Source organism: Myotis yumanensis, unplaced genomic scaffold (genome assembly GCF_028538775.1).
Source record: "Myotis yumanensis isolate MYYU_CA2020_CCGP unplaced genomic scaffold, mMyoYum1.0.hap1 SCAF_10, whole genome shotgun sequence".
Lineage (NCBI taxonomy): Eukaryota > Metazoa > Chordata > Mammalia > Chiroptera > Vespertilionidae > Myotis > Myotis yumanensis.
This window is the reverse complement of record NW_027223761.1, coordinates 45,687,074-45,704,560: the sequence shown is the minus strand read 5'-3', so window position 1 is coordinate 45,704,560 and position 17,487 is coordinate 45,687,074. Positions and strand designations below refer to the sequence as shown.

The window sequence follows — 17,487 nt, the reverse complement described above, 5'->3', positions numbered from 1 at the left end:
CGAACTTGAGCAATTGAAGTGTTTCACAGGAAATCTAGATGGCCATTCTCTAGGACAGTGCTTCTCAAACCTTTTGTTCTCAAGATCCCTTTATGCTCTTAAAATTACTGAGGACCCAAAAGAGCTTTTGTTCATGTGGGTCATAATATAATACATTAGAAGTTAAAAATCAGAATATTTAAAAATATTTATTAATTCATTTTAATATAATAGAAATATATTACTTGCTAATATAAGTATTTTTAATAAAAATGGGCAGATTTTCCAAAAAAGAAACTTAGAGAGATGAGGGACATTTGTTTTATATTTTTGTAAGTCTCTTTTCCAATGTCTGCCTTAACAGAAGACAGCTGGATTCTTATGTATTCATCTGCATTCATTTTGTTACCATATGTTGTTTCATAAGAAAATCCCGCCTCATATAAATATGTAGTTAGAAAAGAAAGGAGTATTTTATAGCCTTTTCAGATAATTGTGGCTATTCTTCTCTGATACCCCAAACTCATCAAACAGTATTTTCTTAAAGGCTAGTAACAAAGTCAATCTGAAAACAGAACATACTTTTACATCGTTTTTAACACTTTGAAGAACTCTTTACCTGTACATGATTTCATAGCATCATACATTGGTCACTTGGAAAATATTGGTTCTCAGAGTTATAAAGATTTTAAATGTTGACACATTCATTATGAAATATTTAAAAATCACAGTTATTAAAAATCACTACTGACCTCATCAAAAACATATTTAAGGAATGGGAAGCTGTCAATCTCATGGGACAAACACAAGTTTTCCAAAATACCAATTTTCATTAAAAATCTTAAATATTAGCCCTAGCTGGTTTGGCTCAGTGGATAGAGTGTCAGCCTGCAAACTGAAGGGTCCCAGGTTCGATTCTGGTCAAGGGCACATGCTTAGGTTTTGGGCTCAATCCAGTAGGGGGTGTGCAGGAGGCAGCCAATCAATGATTCTTTCTCATCATTGATGTTTCAATCTCTCTCTCCCTCTCCCTTCCTCTCTGAAATCAATAAAAATATATATTTTTAAAAATCTTAAATTTTATCATCTACCTAAGTCTGAACAGTTGGTTGACTGTCAGTCATTCTTTCAAGTAAAGATGGTGTCCCATGAAAAACCAGGTAGTTTAGTTAGCAACTCAATTGCCCAAGGGCTTTTCCTTAAAACAATCATTATACTTCATACAGCAGAAGTGCTTTATGTATATTTATTTCACTTACCATCACTCAGAATATTAAAAAGATATGTGCTAAACGGTCAAGATTTAATATAATGACTAATTTTTACTGCTTCATCAAGGAAATTCTTAAGTGAAACCAGCTTTTTGTAAAACTGTAAGTTGGTTGAAAGTGTCTCTTTTCCCTATTTTATGTCAACATGTTCACTTATGTTCTATCCTATTTCCTCATCCCTTCTCAAAGACTCTACTCTTTCAAGTATCCCTTTTTTTTATCTTGTATTGATAATATCTCTTTACTTGATCAGTCTCATAAGCATATAAACATGAACTTACACTTCCCATCTTAAAAACACACACAAACCAACAACTCCACATCCCCACAAAATAAACAGATTAAAAAAAAAAAAACACCTGGCCTTAACCCATTTTTTAGAGTTGTCTAAATGGTATTTTCATCCTCCAGTTGCTCATGCACAAAACCTGAGTCATTCTTGATTACTCCTTTTCCTCATCTCCCAATTTAATCCATTAGCTCATCTCCCATAATGTAATTTTACTAATTTCTATTAAGATATAATTGACATATAACATTATATTAGTTTCAGATGTACAACATGATTTGATATACATATATATTACAAAATAATCACTACAATAAGTCTAATTAACATCCATCACAACACACAGCTACAATTTTTTTCTGTGATGAGAACTTTTAAGATACATTCTCTTAGCAACTTTAAATATACAATAAGATATTATTAACCATAATCACCATGCTATACATTACATTCCCAGGACTTATTTATTACGTACCTAAAAGCTTATACCTTTTGACCACCTTCACCCATTTTGGCCACCCCTTCACCCCCTGCCTCTGGCAACCACCAAACTTGTTCTTTGTATCTGTGGTCAGTTTTTGTTTTAAGATTCCACATATAAGTGAGATCATACAGTATTTGTCTTTCTTTGTCTGATGCCTTCAAGGTCCATCTATGTTGTTGCAAATGGCAAGATTTCGTTCATTTTTATGTCTGTGTACATATACATACAGTGGAATATTATATATTTCACATTTTCTTCAGAAACTTTTCTGAAACTCAGTTTCTTAGCCGTGTGATGGTGCTACCTCACAATTCATTCATTTATTAAAATATCTTTTGAGAATCTGTAGTGCTTCAAGCATTGTGCTTACTCATAAAAATCTCATAACGTGCAAAATGGATATTCAGTTTCTTTTCTATTTGGGAAAGTCACCTTTTTTATTTTGCGCAGGCTTAGGATGAAAATATAAAAAACAATGAAGTATACGTCGGATTATGTGATACTGCACTGGAGTGACGGATGTCAAAAGCCATTCTGTTTTCAAATTCATTTACTGTTAGCTGTTCTTTTCACTTTGTAGGGTGATAACAAGGTCACATGAATATATATGTATGTGTATCATAAACTACAAAGCTCTTCATAAATGTAAGATAAAAGTATTGTAATTTTTTGATTTACTACTTTTTATGCTTTGGGAACTAAAAGCTATCCACAAATTCTAATATACTTATAAAAACTTACTGACAATTATGGCAGGACCTGGTTTTTTTAAGTCAGTGTTAATTACACTGCACCTGAATTTTGCCAGGCCCATTCATATAGTGTTAAATGCTGACCAACAAAGAGTGCTATTTCCAGACAAAGGGCTGACACTTGAAAAATATTAGCAAATGGTGCTAAAAACGAGCCATTTTGCTTTCTGCACTTGCAACACCACGCCAGCACACACACCTTCAGACAGCAATGACAGGAAGAGGGCAAGCAGGCCTCACTAATCCTCTCAGCTCTTCAAACAACACTTTAGGATTTCTACTTGAAGGCCTGTCTTTCTAAGCTTGTGCTTTCAAAACTTGGGCTGGACTGATCCCAAATACTGAAGTAACAAATATTACTAAATTCTGTCATTTCCTCTACCAAAAAAGTGATTTTACTACTACTTCTGGTTGTGATGAAAGGTCCTATTGACTATTCATTCAAACCCTTAACCGAGCTATGGATTCGGTATTGAATGACTTCACTACTTCTTCTCTGGCACTTTAACACATGCCAGTGCTTTCATCCACCTCCACTAACGCGGCTTACAGATTACTGAGGTGGGGCCATTTTAATGGTATGGTTTGTTCACATCTCTAGAGATGGGGTATAAATGAGACTGGCTCAAAAGACAAACTCCCCTTTGACAACATGTATTGGGACATATGTATAGAAAAAAAAAGTTAGAAATACCTTACTGTTATACTAGCTGGCTAGAAGCCGTGATAATTAATGGCTCTTTGATTTGCTATAAGTTGAAATGTAAAGAAGTGATGGTAGAAAGGCCAAAGACAGAATGAAACATTCTCAAGAAATAGTAAGTTGAAGAAAAGAGATGAAGCAAAGAACAGTTAAAGGTCATAAATGTGCTAAAAGTTTCTTTCTAAATGCTAAGAAAGGGGCTTCCTGAATGAACTCTGAAACCTAAGGAAGTCTGTTTCTAAGAAATTTATTGTTCTCTCCTTTTAAAACTGCCACAATAGCTATAAAAAAAACACAGTGGTTAACCTATGAATCTTAAACAAAAACACAAGTGTAACCTCTCATTTTCAAAAAGAGTATAAAGTTACAGATGATACAAAATTACTAGAAGTAATCCATTTTTTAAACAGATGAATAAAATTAGCTCAACATACTTGTGGCCTTGGTTCAGTTAAGAATAAAGTCAGAGGCTACTTGGGAAGTGCTCCCACGTGAGGACCAGACAGACACCAAGAGTCTAATGCGGAGGGCTGACTTCACCCAATTTTCCATGCACACAATCGGCCTCCATCTGTGTCCTGTTTTCAAAACAAGCTGGGCTATGCTTAGAACTTCTTTATACCAACTCTTGGCATTCCTATTGGGTCCTAAGAAGAAAGAACTAAGTGTGTGCATGCATGCATGCATGTGTGTGTAGGTGTGTGTGTGAGAAGCTGGGATTTATGAGGAAATCCAGGCATTTTGGCCCTAGTTTTAATTAGGAGTGGATTTCACCTGGAATCTTCCAACAGCCTTCTAACCTAGGGCCTAGGTCACTGATGGTGAACCTTTTGAGCTTGACGTGTCAGCATTTTTTTTAAAAAATATATTTTATTGATTTTTTACAGAGAGGAAGGGAGATGGATAGAGAGTTAGAAACATCGATGAGAGAGAAACATCGATCAGCTGCCTCCTGCACATCTTCTACTGGGGATGTGCCCGCAACCCAGGTACATGCCCTTGACCGGAATCGAACCTGGGACCTTTCAGTCTGCAGACCGACGCTCTATCCACTGAGCCAAACCGGTTTCGGCATGTCAGCATTTTGAAAAACCCTAACTTAACTCTGGTGCCATGCCACATATAGAAATTTTTTTGATATTTGCAACCATAGTAAAACAAAGATTTATATTTTTGATATTTATTTTATATATTTAAATGCCATTTAACAAAGAAAAATCAACCAAAAAAAAATGAGTTCACGTGTCACCTCTGACATGCGTGTCATAGGTTCGCCATCACTGACCTAGGTACTTAGAGCAAGATAAAGAAAATAGGGTAAGAGAAGAACCTCTGAACTCAATCAGAACTCAGTTCTACTCAATGAGGCCAACGTTACTGATATCCTGACTGCCGGACTGTGGGCCCCAGTATCCAGGTCCCCTAATTTACTTACATCTCTTCTTCCTTAAAGCACCCTTAGTCTGGTCAGTTCTTGACCAGTTCTGTCTCAGCACTGCCTTTTTCATAGTATGACAACTGTGATCAGTAGTGTGAGTTTGGCAGCCTTGAAATGAAAGTCCTGTTTCTTAGACTGAGATACTTTTCTGCCAAAAAGGAGGGAAAGCATCAGTTGTGGGAAGAAGGGCACATGGAAAGATGAGTCACAGGCCAGAGACTGCGAGCAAGGCTGGCTGCCTGGAGTGTAGAACATGAGCTGGCGTGGTAGTAACAATAAAAGCAGTGTGACTGCGGGCAATGAGTGTGAGGTTTTAAAGCAAGTGATTAATTGAGGACCTCAAACTAGAAATTTTATCCAATGGTAGAAAAGGATAAGAATCTTAATAAAAAACAAAGTAGAAAATAAACATTAAACTGAGATTGAATGAGGCGAAAAAAGGCAAAGATGACACCGTATGAAGGAATAATTTTAGACCTGCCAGGAATCACTAAGGGAGTTGTTTGGTGAATCTTTAGATACACACAGATAAAAGGCAATTTTGGCTCGCATAAATAAAAAAATCACGAACCTTATTGTTGCTATTAGATGGAGAGATCTGAGGATACAGTTTATAATTTCTTTCAATAACAGCCAAACCCTGGATACTCACCCATGTTCTCTTCCAATTGGAAGGTATGTCCAAATAAAAACAGAGCACTGAAGCTGACCTTCCTGTACAACTAGGACATTTATGGAAGTCTACCTCTGAAAGTAGAGCCAAGTATGCTACAGAAACGCCGCATGGAAAACGCAAACCCAAGCAAGCATGCTAGTCTCTCAGGGCCTGTGAAAGACATTATTTAGATGAGATGGTAACTGGTGTGGTGTCGAGAGAACCACAAAAACAAGACAGGTTGGAAGGACCATGTGCTTGGTCTTTTCTTTCTGGCCTTGGATACTAAGGTGAGGAGACCACGAAGGACTTGCCAAAGCCACTAAACTTTTACTCCATAAACAATTCCCAATGCAAAGTGAGTCACTAGAAGTGGTCTAAGAGAAGGAAGCTATTACTGGTCAGCTGCAGAGGAAAGGGGTTGTAAAGTCCACATTCAAGTACAGTCTACTAGCAGTAACAACCCAGTAATGGGCTCCTGAGTTTAGCAGGAGGATTCCAATTCGTACCCATTGCTTCACGGTAGTATTTATAATGGTACAGAATAAGGCTGTCGCCAAAAATGAACTTTGCATGAATACTGTACCTGGTTAAATAAAACAGTCAACTGTAGTGCTTATTTATAAACAAAGAGGGTTTACAATCCAAAGAAGCAGGGTGTATGCAGAAAGTAGGAAAGGAGTGAAGAGGAATTACTTACCTGTGCTATATTTTTGTTCAGAAGATAGACACCATAATCAAATTGCAATTTCTCCCCTCCTTTGGGGTATAATGGAAACCTAGAAAAGGTAAAGCAGGGTCAGAAGTTTTCAAAAACTTGAATAAAACAACCTCAAGGTTGTTGATGAAGGTGGGAAGTTCTTGGATACAGCATAAACATCTAAATATTTGGACTAAATCACTTAGTTATAGTCTTTGCAAACTATTATCTTAATATCTTCATTAAATTAGTCAAATCAGAACAATGGCCGCGTTGTTTCAAAGAAAAAACTGAATAGGCCATGCAACAGGGGATGAAGATATTAGAAAGTGGCTTACTAACCCCAAGGAGTTGAGGCCACTATGTTCCATATTTACATATCAAACCTTATCACCCTAAGAATAAGACCCTAGAAAGTTTTTCCTCTAATACCTTGGACCCAACACCTCAACTACTAAATGAGAAAGAAAAATTAAGAAAAAAAAAAAATCAGACATAAAAGCAATCTATACAATTTGTTTCATTTAAGATAGCCAGTCAAATCAACAGTATCAATATGAGTGAGAATGCATTAAAAATTCATTCATATTCACAGGGGTGGCTATTTGCATGTTATGTCTCCAAGGCAAATTACTCCTGCCATAGAGCTCTCCTAAGACTTTCCATTTTAATCTGACTGACAGAAGCAACAAAGGCATTAGATTTGTGGATCTCTGTAAATAAAGATAATGAGTTATTTTAGGGAATAAGTTTCCCTCGCTATTTCCCTTTTCCTACTCCTGCAAATGAAGAAGAAAAGGGTACAGTATACCTACTTAGTCATATTTTCCCAATTCTCAAGACCAAGCCTACGTTTTATCCTCTCGAATAGATTTCACTACAGACAGATCATTCACAACATAGATAGGATCAAGAAGAAAATGCCACCTTATTTAGTTTTGCAATTTACAATAATTCTCAAGAATAAAATTATCTTACTGAAATGAATGGCAGGTGACAATGACTGGATTCTGAATTTCAACTGCCTGAGAAAAAGGTATATCCCATAAAGCCTGGGGGATAATGTTTTCTAGGGAAAATAGAAGGAAACCAAATTTAAAAGCTTTATATTAAATTCTCAAAAGTTGCTGATTACATAGTGTCCAAAAGGTAAATCTGTTGTGCTGTAAATGCACAGGCACTGGAGAGTGAGCAAGATCATGAACTGTTTTTATTCCGCACTAAAGGAACACCAAATGCTTTGCACACCCATCGGGAAGATAATAGGTTTGTACTTAATGGAAGTAGTAACACATAAACTATGAAATGTGCTTTGGTTCTAAATTGACATGCATAAAAATGACAGCAAAGCAAATTCCGGATAAGCAAAGTGCAACGCCAGGCTTTCACAGGGTGAAAGAATTATTACATTTGTGTTGGGTAGGTGCAGAGAAACTAGCCAATTGGAGGAACTAACAACACAGGGGCACTTTGGAAGAAATCTACTAGAGCCCTAAAGCTGTGCACTTTGTAGTTGGTATTCTTTCTAGAAACCACCACACATAGACTATCTGCATAGCTGTCCAAATGCACAAATATCTCCACTTTCAAATTATAAATACAGAAAGTGTTTCAAATGTCAAAAAAGAGTACACTGAGATAGGCATGCATTGAAAACAAAGCCTCTACATTCCTGAAAAAAACAGATTTCACTACACTGGCTTTGTTACTTCATTGGGACTTCTTTATAGAAAGATCCACAAGGTGTATATGTAACATTAAAACAAATCTAAAGAGTGACTAGAGCCAAAAGTTCAAATAGGGCAATTTAAAATTTTTATTATGCGCATTAAGATGACTTCTGCCCACAGTAGTAGAAAAAAGGTGACAATCCATAGTCAGTATGCTCTGAGGCTATGACTTCACTGCAAACTCAACACGCTTTTCCTGTCCCCCTTAGTTTTCCACCACAACTTTTATCAGTTACTCAGGCCCCGAGTGACATTCCATTTTACCCGCCTTCTTTGCTTTTTACATGTGTGGTGATTCACCAAGTCAACAAATTATTTTTCCTGTGAAACAGGCTTATCTCTCCATTCCCACTGCCACTCCGGAAAATTCTTTGTTGTTCTGTGCCCTGTAGATGTTTAGCAGCATTCCTGTCCTCTACTCACTAAAAACCAGTGTTATTATTTAAGACTTTTTTCTGGCCACTTCTCAGCCCTGCTTCCTTATCAGTCAGTGTCTTACATTTTAACTTCTCTGCCTCGCTTTCAGGGCCTAACTGATCCGACCTGTCTGCCTGATTTATCTGCAACCTCATTATGCACCTGAACACACCAGGTTCATCTCCCTCTGCCTTTGCTCACTTCCTGGAAATGCCCATCTCTCTTTCCTTCCACCCGGCAGAGTAAAAGATACCGAGCTTCACTTCATCTAAAGAAAAAGACTCACATTTTTCTACTAAGTTGCATATCACTAAAGCTTTACCTAGAACTCATTGCAAGTTGATGATAACGCATGAAACCATAAGGCAGGCCAGAGGCAGACAAGATGGGAAATGGCTGGAGCAGAGTGAGCGGGAAAAGGAAAAGGAGTAAGTCAGCAAGGTTAACGGATCCAGACTGCGCAGGTCCTGTAGGTCACAGCAAGGACTTGGGCTTTTACTCTGAATGAAAGGGGAGGAAGCTCTGGAGGATTCTGAAAAGAGAAGGGACACAGACACTTTGGCTACTCTCTGAGAAAATATTACTGGGGAGCAATAAAGGAAACAGGGAGAGGCGACTACAAAAATCCAGGCAAGAGAAGAGGGAGGTTTAAACCAGGATGGCAGCATGGAGTGGTGAGAAGTGGCGGAATTCTCAAATTTTGAAGATAAAACCAATGTGATTTGTTGACAGATCTCATATGAGGTCTGAGAGGTGGAGAAGTCAAAAATAACTCCAAAGTTTTTTGGCTTAAGCAACTGACACAATGGAGTTGTCATCTTAACTTGAATAAAAGTGCAGGTGACATGAGAATGAATTGCTAGGGACTGGAGTAAGGAATATAGTATGAGGGCTCAGTGCTAAAGGATTAGGCTGGAGAGGTCAGCAGGGACCTGACTGTGCAAGTTCCTCTGCACCATGGACATCTATCTAGGATATAACCTTAGGACAATGTGAGGGTAATTAAAGATTTTTTTAAGCATGGAAGTGCCAGGATTGAGGTTTCTTAAAGACCACTTTTGCTACAGTGTCGTACATAAAGGGGAACAAAATCTGGTTAGAAGGTTGCTTCAATGCTCTAGGCCAGAATAGTGATGGTTTTTATTACAATTCCAGCAATAAAGTGGAACATATATGAATAGATCTGAGCTATAATTTGTGGGTAGAAGTGACAGGGCTTTGAGATATATTGGTTCTGATAGTGGCAAAGAGGGAGGAGTCAAAGATGACGCTTTGGTTTCTCTATTGAGTGACTAGGCCAGTGATGGCAAACCTATGACACGCGTATTAGAAGTGACATGCGAACTCATTTTTTTGGTTGATTTTTCTTTGTTAAATGGCATTTAAATATAGAAAATAAATATCAAAAATATAAATCTTTGTTTTACTATGGTTGCAAATATCAAAAAATTTCTATATGTGACATGGCACCAGAGTTAAGTTAGGATTTTTCAAAATGCTGGCACGCCGAGCTCAAAAGGTTCGCCATCACTGATCTAGGCATATCTTAGTGTCTATGAACTGAAATAGAGAACTCTGGGGGAACAGCAGTTGTATATATTAAACATGTATATTACATATATTTACTATATAAAGTTTATTATATGTAAAGTTAGTAGAGGAATTTGGGGTGAAAGTATCAACTAAGGAATTATAAAAATTTAGATGGAAGCTGAAGCCATAGGTATGAATGAAGTGGCCTAAAGAAGTCATAGAGAAGAAAGCTGTTTCAGAGCTTTGAGTATATCAACAAGGGACTGGGACATGTAAAGCCAGAAAAGGAATGGTCAGAAAGATTTGAGAGAAACCAAGTGTCTCACCAGAAAAGCTCAGAGAAAGTGTTAATTTAAGAAGGAAGATATCATCAGTAGTCAAATGTTGCTGACAGGTCAAGCCAAACAGACATGAAAACATGTCTATTGCCTGTAATTACATGAGTTCATTGGTAGGCAGCTTTGGTAATATGGTAAACACAAGTTTAAACGAAGTAGTGGGAGATGAAGGAAGACTGCAGTGAGCTCAGGAGTGACTGGGAGTGAGGAAATGGAGATGATGAGAAGTCTGGCTTAGAAAGGAGAGCTCAGTAACTGGAGGGATATGGTGAGGCGCAGCAGAAAGAATGTCCTGAGAAGGTGAGAGGGGACAGGCTCTTCATCCTATAGGTGAGCGTGCAAGTGAAGGATCTGCCTTAGATGGTAGGTGGGACAACGCTCCTAATACAACACGAAGGATGAAAGAAAATGAGCAGTTTATTCATTCAACAAATTTTCACTATTGCTACGTATGGTGGTAGGTGGTAGAGATATAATAAGGGTGGACAAACACAGATAATACAGCAGAAGCTAGTAGAATAGACAGACATTGCTCATATAATCATACTAGCAAATGTATAATTTATAAATTAAGTACTCTCTGAGGGAAAGGAACACTATTCCAGAAAAGAGGTAGACAAGACTAAGAATCAGGGAAGACTTCTGAGAGAAAGTGACACCTTAGCTGAGATCTCAGAGACGGAAGGAATGTTCCCATGAAAGGAAGCAGCATATGTAAAGGCCCCATGGCAGGAGGAAGTCCGCTCCGTCAAGAAATCTAAAGAACAGTATTGTTGGACTGAGGGGGCTTGTGACAAGACATGAAGCTAACAGAAGAGTAGATTATGTAGGGCCTTCTGGACCATGTCAGTTCCTAAAAGAAAAGAAAAAAGGAAGGACTTTAAACAAAGGTATAATGTGCTCAGATTTGCATCTGATACCTTCCTTCTTAAACGAACCCCTTCTCTTTCAACTTTCCTGACAATGATAGATTTGCATTTTGAAAAAATTATGCTGATTACAGTGGAGAATGATTTAGAGAAGGTGAGACCAGCTGGTTGCAGTAATCTAGGTGAGAGATCATGGTGGCTTGGACTAAGGTGGTGGTACTAGAAATGGGAAAAAGGAGAGTAATTTGGAGTCTTCTAGGAGATAAAATCATAAGATCTGATTATGGATTGGAAGTGAAAGATAATGGACAGGGAAGAATCATACATAACTCAATTTTTTGTTTTGCCCAACTGGATGGAGGGTTGATCAAATGGTAGAACAACTTGAACAAATAAATGCACGAGAGCTTTTGAGCACTATCGAGAGTTCAGAAGTGGTTATTAATCATGAGTTTATAATGATACCATTGTGTGACATTTGCTTGGGGAACAGCAGGTATAGAGACAATGGACAGCATGGCTATAAAGGCAACAAAAAGTCACAGTGGGCAAGACAAAGGTGTAACAAAAATAACAGGTCATAAAATCTAAACTGGATAAAGGGAGTAGGGTCTGAAGGTCACCCAGAGAAACAATGAGCAAATGGCTGAACAAACAGGCTGAAAGATGCCAGATTTTAGATGTGGACTGAAATGATGACATGATTCAGAGTGTAACCATAGGAGTAAATAAAAACGACGGAATGCAAGAGGTCACTGGTGACAAAGATTAAGAAAATAAGAGGCCAGGTGTTGGATGAATCATCCACTTGTGTGTTAATGTCATCCGTAATAACAAGACTTAAGTAGCCAGAAAGATTGTTTGTCTTTCTTGTATTCCCTGTTTCTTCTGTTGCCAAAATACATTATGAGTAAAGGGTTATAATTGAGAGATTGGTATGTGAAAGAGTGGTATAGTTGAAAGGCATATGTCTAAAAGGAATAGGGCTTTTGTATGTCTGCTCTACCAAGAGCGGAGAAGAATCTAGGAAAAGCAACGAGCAGCAAGAAAATCACAAGCTCAATTCCTCAGTCTGAACACCTACATATAAGAAAATTAATAGCTGCCAATGGGAAGGCTTCAGGAGAAATGGGGTCCTCAAGGGAATTCAGGTTCAGATGCAGTGGTCGGCAAACTGCGGCTCTCGAGCCACATGCGGCTCTTTGGCCCCTTGAGTGTGGCTCTTCCACAAAATACCGACTTCTGCACATGGGCCACGAAGTTTCAATCGCACTGTACATGCGCGCCCGCACGTGGTATTTTGTGGAAGAGCCACACTCAAGGGGCCAAAGAGCCGCATGTGGCTCGAGAGCTGCAGTTTGCCGACCACTGATTAGGGCAAGAGACAGGCCGAGTTCTCTGAGAAGAGCCAGAAGATACAGGAGAGTTATTGATTCTAAAGATGCACTTTCAGGAGACCCAGCTGAAAGACTGCAGGGCTGGGTCAGGGTGGAGGGAGTAGAGGGCATTTTGAAGATGATGAGGATAATTATAAAAGGTTTTGAGGTGCTTTGGTGGAAGATTGAGGTATTCCCATCTGACAGTTTCTATTTTTTCTATAAAGTCAGAAATGAGGTGATTTATCAAGAATATAAGTTCTCCCTTTAGTTCTGGGTGTGGGGAAGAAGGAGAGAAGGTTTAAGATAGTCATGTGCCAGGAGAACCAGATATCTAGGATGTATCAGTCCAATTGAAATAGAGGACTGTAAATTTACAGTGCTACCCATCTTTCCAATATTTAATTTTTAAAAAATCCTCAAGGATATGTTTATTGATTTTTTTTTTCTTTTCCAAGAGAGACATCAACAGGAGAGAGAAACATCAATCAGTTGCCTCTTATATGTGCCTGGACTGGAAATCGAACCCACAACTGTTTTGGTGTATTAGATGATGGTCCAACCAATTGAGCCATCTGGCTGGGACCAACTGTTTGATATATTTTCAGCAAATAAGTGGGTTAGAGGGAGAATGATGGGATAAGGGGATTGAGCAAAGAAAGAGAAAAAAGCTCATGGACACAGACACCAGTGTGGTGACTGCCAGAGGCGGGAGTGTGGTAAGGGAAGAGTTGTGGAGAAGGGTTAAGTATAGAGGGGATAAATGGTAGGGAGACTTGGCTTGGGGTAGTGAACACACAACAGTGTACAAATGATGTATTGTAGAACTGTGTATCTGAAACCTGTATAATTTTGTTAACCAGTAATAAATTCAATAAATAATTTTTTAACCCTAATAAATTCAATAAAAAGAGGGAGTACAGGGGTAGGATGTTTAGATCATTGACAAAAGAGAGCCTATAAGTGTGAAGCTACTAGGGTAGAAGAGTTAATGGCAGTAGCCTACCAAGGGCAGGATGATGGCAACAGTCTATACAATATCTGTAGAGATTTTAAAAATATCTTTTGATTAAAAATTTATCTTCTTTATTTTTGCCCTAGCCAGTTTGGCTCAGTGGATAGAGCGTTGGCCTGCGGACCAAAGGGTCCCAGGTGTGATTCCAGTCAAGGGCATGTACCTCAGTTGCAGGCTCCTCCCCAGCCTGGACCCTGGATAGGGCTCCTGCAGGAGGCAACCAAGTGGTGTGTTTCTCTCACACTGATGTTTCTCTCTTTTTCTCTCTCTTCCACCTTCTCTAAAAATCAATGGAAAGATATCCTTGGGTGAGGATAAACAACAACAAAAATTGATCTTTTTTATTACCACTGTGAAACAACAAATCTAAACAATGCCAGTGATAAAATATTTCTTCCAGGAAAAATATTTTGTTGGCCTAAGTCCTAAACATTTGCTGCTGTGACTGTTTAATTTCAACATACGTTGTAAGCTTCAGATTAGGATGTTTTCATATGAGTACTCTAATAAACATTTTATCTAAATGCAAGTTAATTTACAGAACTCCCAGTTATACAGTCAGCCCAACAAAGTGGACTTAACTACACACCTCAGTTTCTACTAAGTTTCAAATGGTTTGAAATATTTCAATCTGGCTTTGGGCACAGTTTGTGTCTCCAAACTGTCTGGTACCACATATTCCCATGTTTAAGCAGTAGATTCAAAATATGCAATAATAGCAATGTGCAATTTTACTTTTCTGAGTTAACGTCTTTTCTGGTATAGAGTTTTAGCTAAGGTTATTCAGATACAAAAATGTTTGAAGTCAGCCTTGAACAGTGAAATACAAACCTTTAAAATTGTTCATTGAAGATGAACAGATGGAAATTGTGTTCAACAAAAAACACACAAATATATACATATTTTTCCATAAAAGAAAATTTTATGCTTTGAGGTTTTTTTGGTGATTATTGTTTAATTTCATGATTTTTACTGAAAATAATTTTATCATATAGAGAAAGAGGTGTTAAAAATGATCCACTGCAAGTGTCAAAAATATTAGGTACATGCCACTGAGAAATGATTTTAAATAGACATTGGGAAACAAAGAGGATATTACCTGCTCTAGACCCAAAGGTGTGGGAGGTTAAGACAAGAACAGTCTCCCTGTGCCCTGGCTGGGTAGCCCAGTAAGATGGAGCATCATCCCATACACCAAAAGGTTGCAGGTTCGATTCCTGATCAGGGCATGTACGGTCAATGTTTCTCTCTCACATCAAAGTTTCTCTCTCTTTCTGCCTCTCTTCCTCTCTCTCTGAAAAAAAAAATCAATAAAAACATATCCTCTAATGAGGATTTTAAAAAAAGAAAGAAAGAAAGAGTCTCCCCTTGAGAAGGCTTCAGGGTAAGTGATACTGTCAGGTGAGCCAGGTATTTTATACTTACATGTAGTCGTACACTATAGTTGTTTATCATAGTTGTATATACAGTTATATAGTAAAGAGGTTGAGGATGTGTATATTATCATTCAAGAGGGGTTTCAGAAAGCACAGAGGAAAGATCTAGGAGGGAAGAGAGGAGAGAGAGAATAGACCAGAGGAGAAATAGCTAACAAAAAACAACAATAATTGGTAGAGAGTGACAGAAGTTTTTATTGGGAAATAAGAAGAGTGAATGCCCCCTCCTTTGTGGGAAGAAAAGAGAGAGTTGAGATGATTGGTAATAAGATGCCACCACAAGTTTTTAAAGGAGAACATGTAGTGAAAAGATTTACATCAGATCATTCTCTTTGCCAATATTAAATATAGTTCTTTAGACAGAACTGTACTAAAAAGAGAACGGAATTTCAAGGAAATAAAATTCCAAATAATTTCAGTTAGGAAGTTAAAAATAATCCCCCCCCCCTTTTTTTTAAACTTGGTAAGTTGCAGGGTTGTGGAAACTGTTAAAGAATTCAATATCAATTTCCTTGTAGAAACCTTCCAGTTTTTCCATACCCTTCGGTAAGTGTTGAAAAATAGTCACAGGCTAATTTCGGTGAACAGAGCGAAATCAAAGGATGGAAACCATGTCTTTTTTAATAGTCAATTTTGTAAAACAAAAATTCTGCCAAGTAAGTCAAACTCACACTCCACAACATTAACAGCCATCCTGTATTTGCCCAGGTTTAACAGCACCTGCTTCCCACACAAATCTGTAAATGTTAAGAAAACAAAACAAAACAAAAAACCTACAATTAAGCGTGCAAGGTGCACAAACCTACCATACTTGGTAATGCCAGAGGATGTTTCCATCTGGAACATGAATTTAGAAGAAAAACCATTCGCCATCCTAAATTTCTGAAGACAACTTCACAATGTGTGCATATCATACCGGTTTGCTTAAATCTATCAGTGCACCTAATATTCTCTGTAAATCATTTCCTTATCAATGCTGAGAACATAATCGGTGCTCAGTCCTTTATAACAATTATTTATTTAATTATAATACCAATTTCTGGGGGGAGAAGAAGAGAAGAGTAGAAGGGATTGATGTGTAGTAAATTAACTTTGAGGTCGGAGAGGCATAGGCTCAGCTTTGCTACTTACTTGTAATGTAAACTAATGTGTACCTGTTTCTGCATCTTTAAAATGGGTTTAATAATACCAATCTTTCCGGATTGCAATAAAAATTAAGCAAACAAAATCTAAGACCCAGCACAGTTACAAGAACACAGCAGGCATTCAGTTGTTAATATGACTATGCCTTATTTCCCCCTTCCCCTCTCCCACACCTATTTTTAAGTACCACAAGGGGAGATACCATTTCTTATTCATTTTGCTACCTCCTGAAATTACAAAGCATTCTTATGCACCTGGCACTTTCCACTCTATATTTTTTATCTATACAAATGTCTTATTTCCTCTATTCGAATGTAAGCTTCTTGAGGACATGAGTATTTAGCTCAGAGTCTTATCTACAGTGGGCATTCAACAAATATCTGCAAATTAATGAATAAATTGAATTAAAGAATAAATTGAAAAAATAATTTAATATTGGACAAATATGTAAGTGACATATAGCCCTATAAATTTTAAAAAACAATCAATTTTAAGCTTCAGAAACATTTTTGTCATTCTTTTTAAAAAAATGTATTTTTATTGATTTCAGAGAGGAAGGGAGAAAGACAAAAACATCAATGATAAGAAAGAATCATTGATCAACTGCCTCCTACACACCCCACACCGGGGATCAAGCCCACAAACCCGGGCCATTCTTTCTTTCTTAACTTTAATATGCCTAGACATCCAACTCTTATTTTTAGAAAGTGCTTTTGAGTTTTGCTCAAAAGACAAATTCTTTAGTGGGGAGAAAATTTCAAGTAACAGAATGGTGTTTGCTGTGGAGTAATAGAAGGCAGCACCCTTTAGTACTAGAGTAAAGGAGTCAGTGCGCCGGGCCCAAACAATAGCAAAGACAAGGACACTGATGATGGATTGTATTTACTGAGTATCTATTATGCATGATGTATTACACTTAGCACACATCATCCATACGATACAGGCAACTGCAGAGGCACTATTCCTGAGGTGGCCATGGTCACACAGTCTTTCCTAACACTCAACCACAACCTCCAATCCAATCCCATTGCATTCCACGTCAGCCCTGCCCTGGGTTTGGGTTAGTTAGTCCTCTCCCATGAGTTCTCTCAGAACCCTTCCCATTCCGTAGCACGGTAATTTTTACCCCGTAAGGCAACTGCTTGTCTATTCCTTTGTAGTATCTTCAACAAGAAAAAAACTATGAGCCTAAATCTTATTAATACTGTATCCTAGTTCCTAGAGCACAATGTCTAGAACAGCCGTGGGCAAACTACGGCCTGCGGGCCGGATCCGGCCCGTTTGAAATGAATAAAACTAAAAAAAAAAAAAAGGCCGTACCCTTTTATGTAACGATGTTTACTTTGAATTTATATTAGT

At 37.8% G+C, this 17,487-nt stretch overlaps 1 protein-coding gene across 1 annotated transcript in view; it reads right to left on the bottom strand.

Annotated features, from left to right (window-relative positions):
* UVRAG (UV radiation resistance associated) overlaps positions 1 to 17,487 on the bottom strand; it is a 284,911-nt gene that overhangs the window by 71,860 nt on the left and 195,564 nt on the right. The window contains exon 13 of the mRNA XM_070425651.1: positions 6,272 to 6,350. Coding sequence (XP_070281752.1) covers positions 6,272 to 6,350 — 79 coding nt within the window. The remainder of the gene's footprint in view (positions 1 to 6,271; positions 6,351 to 17,487) is intronic.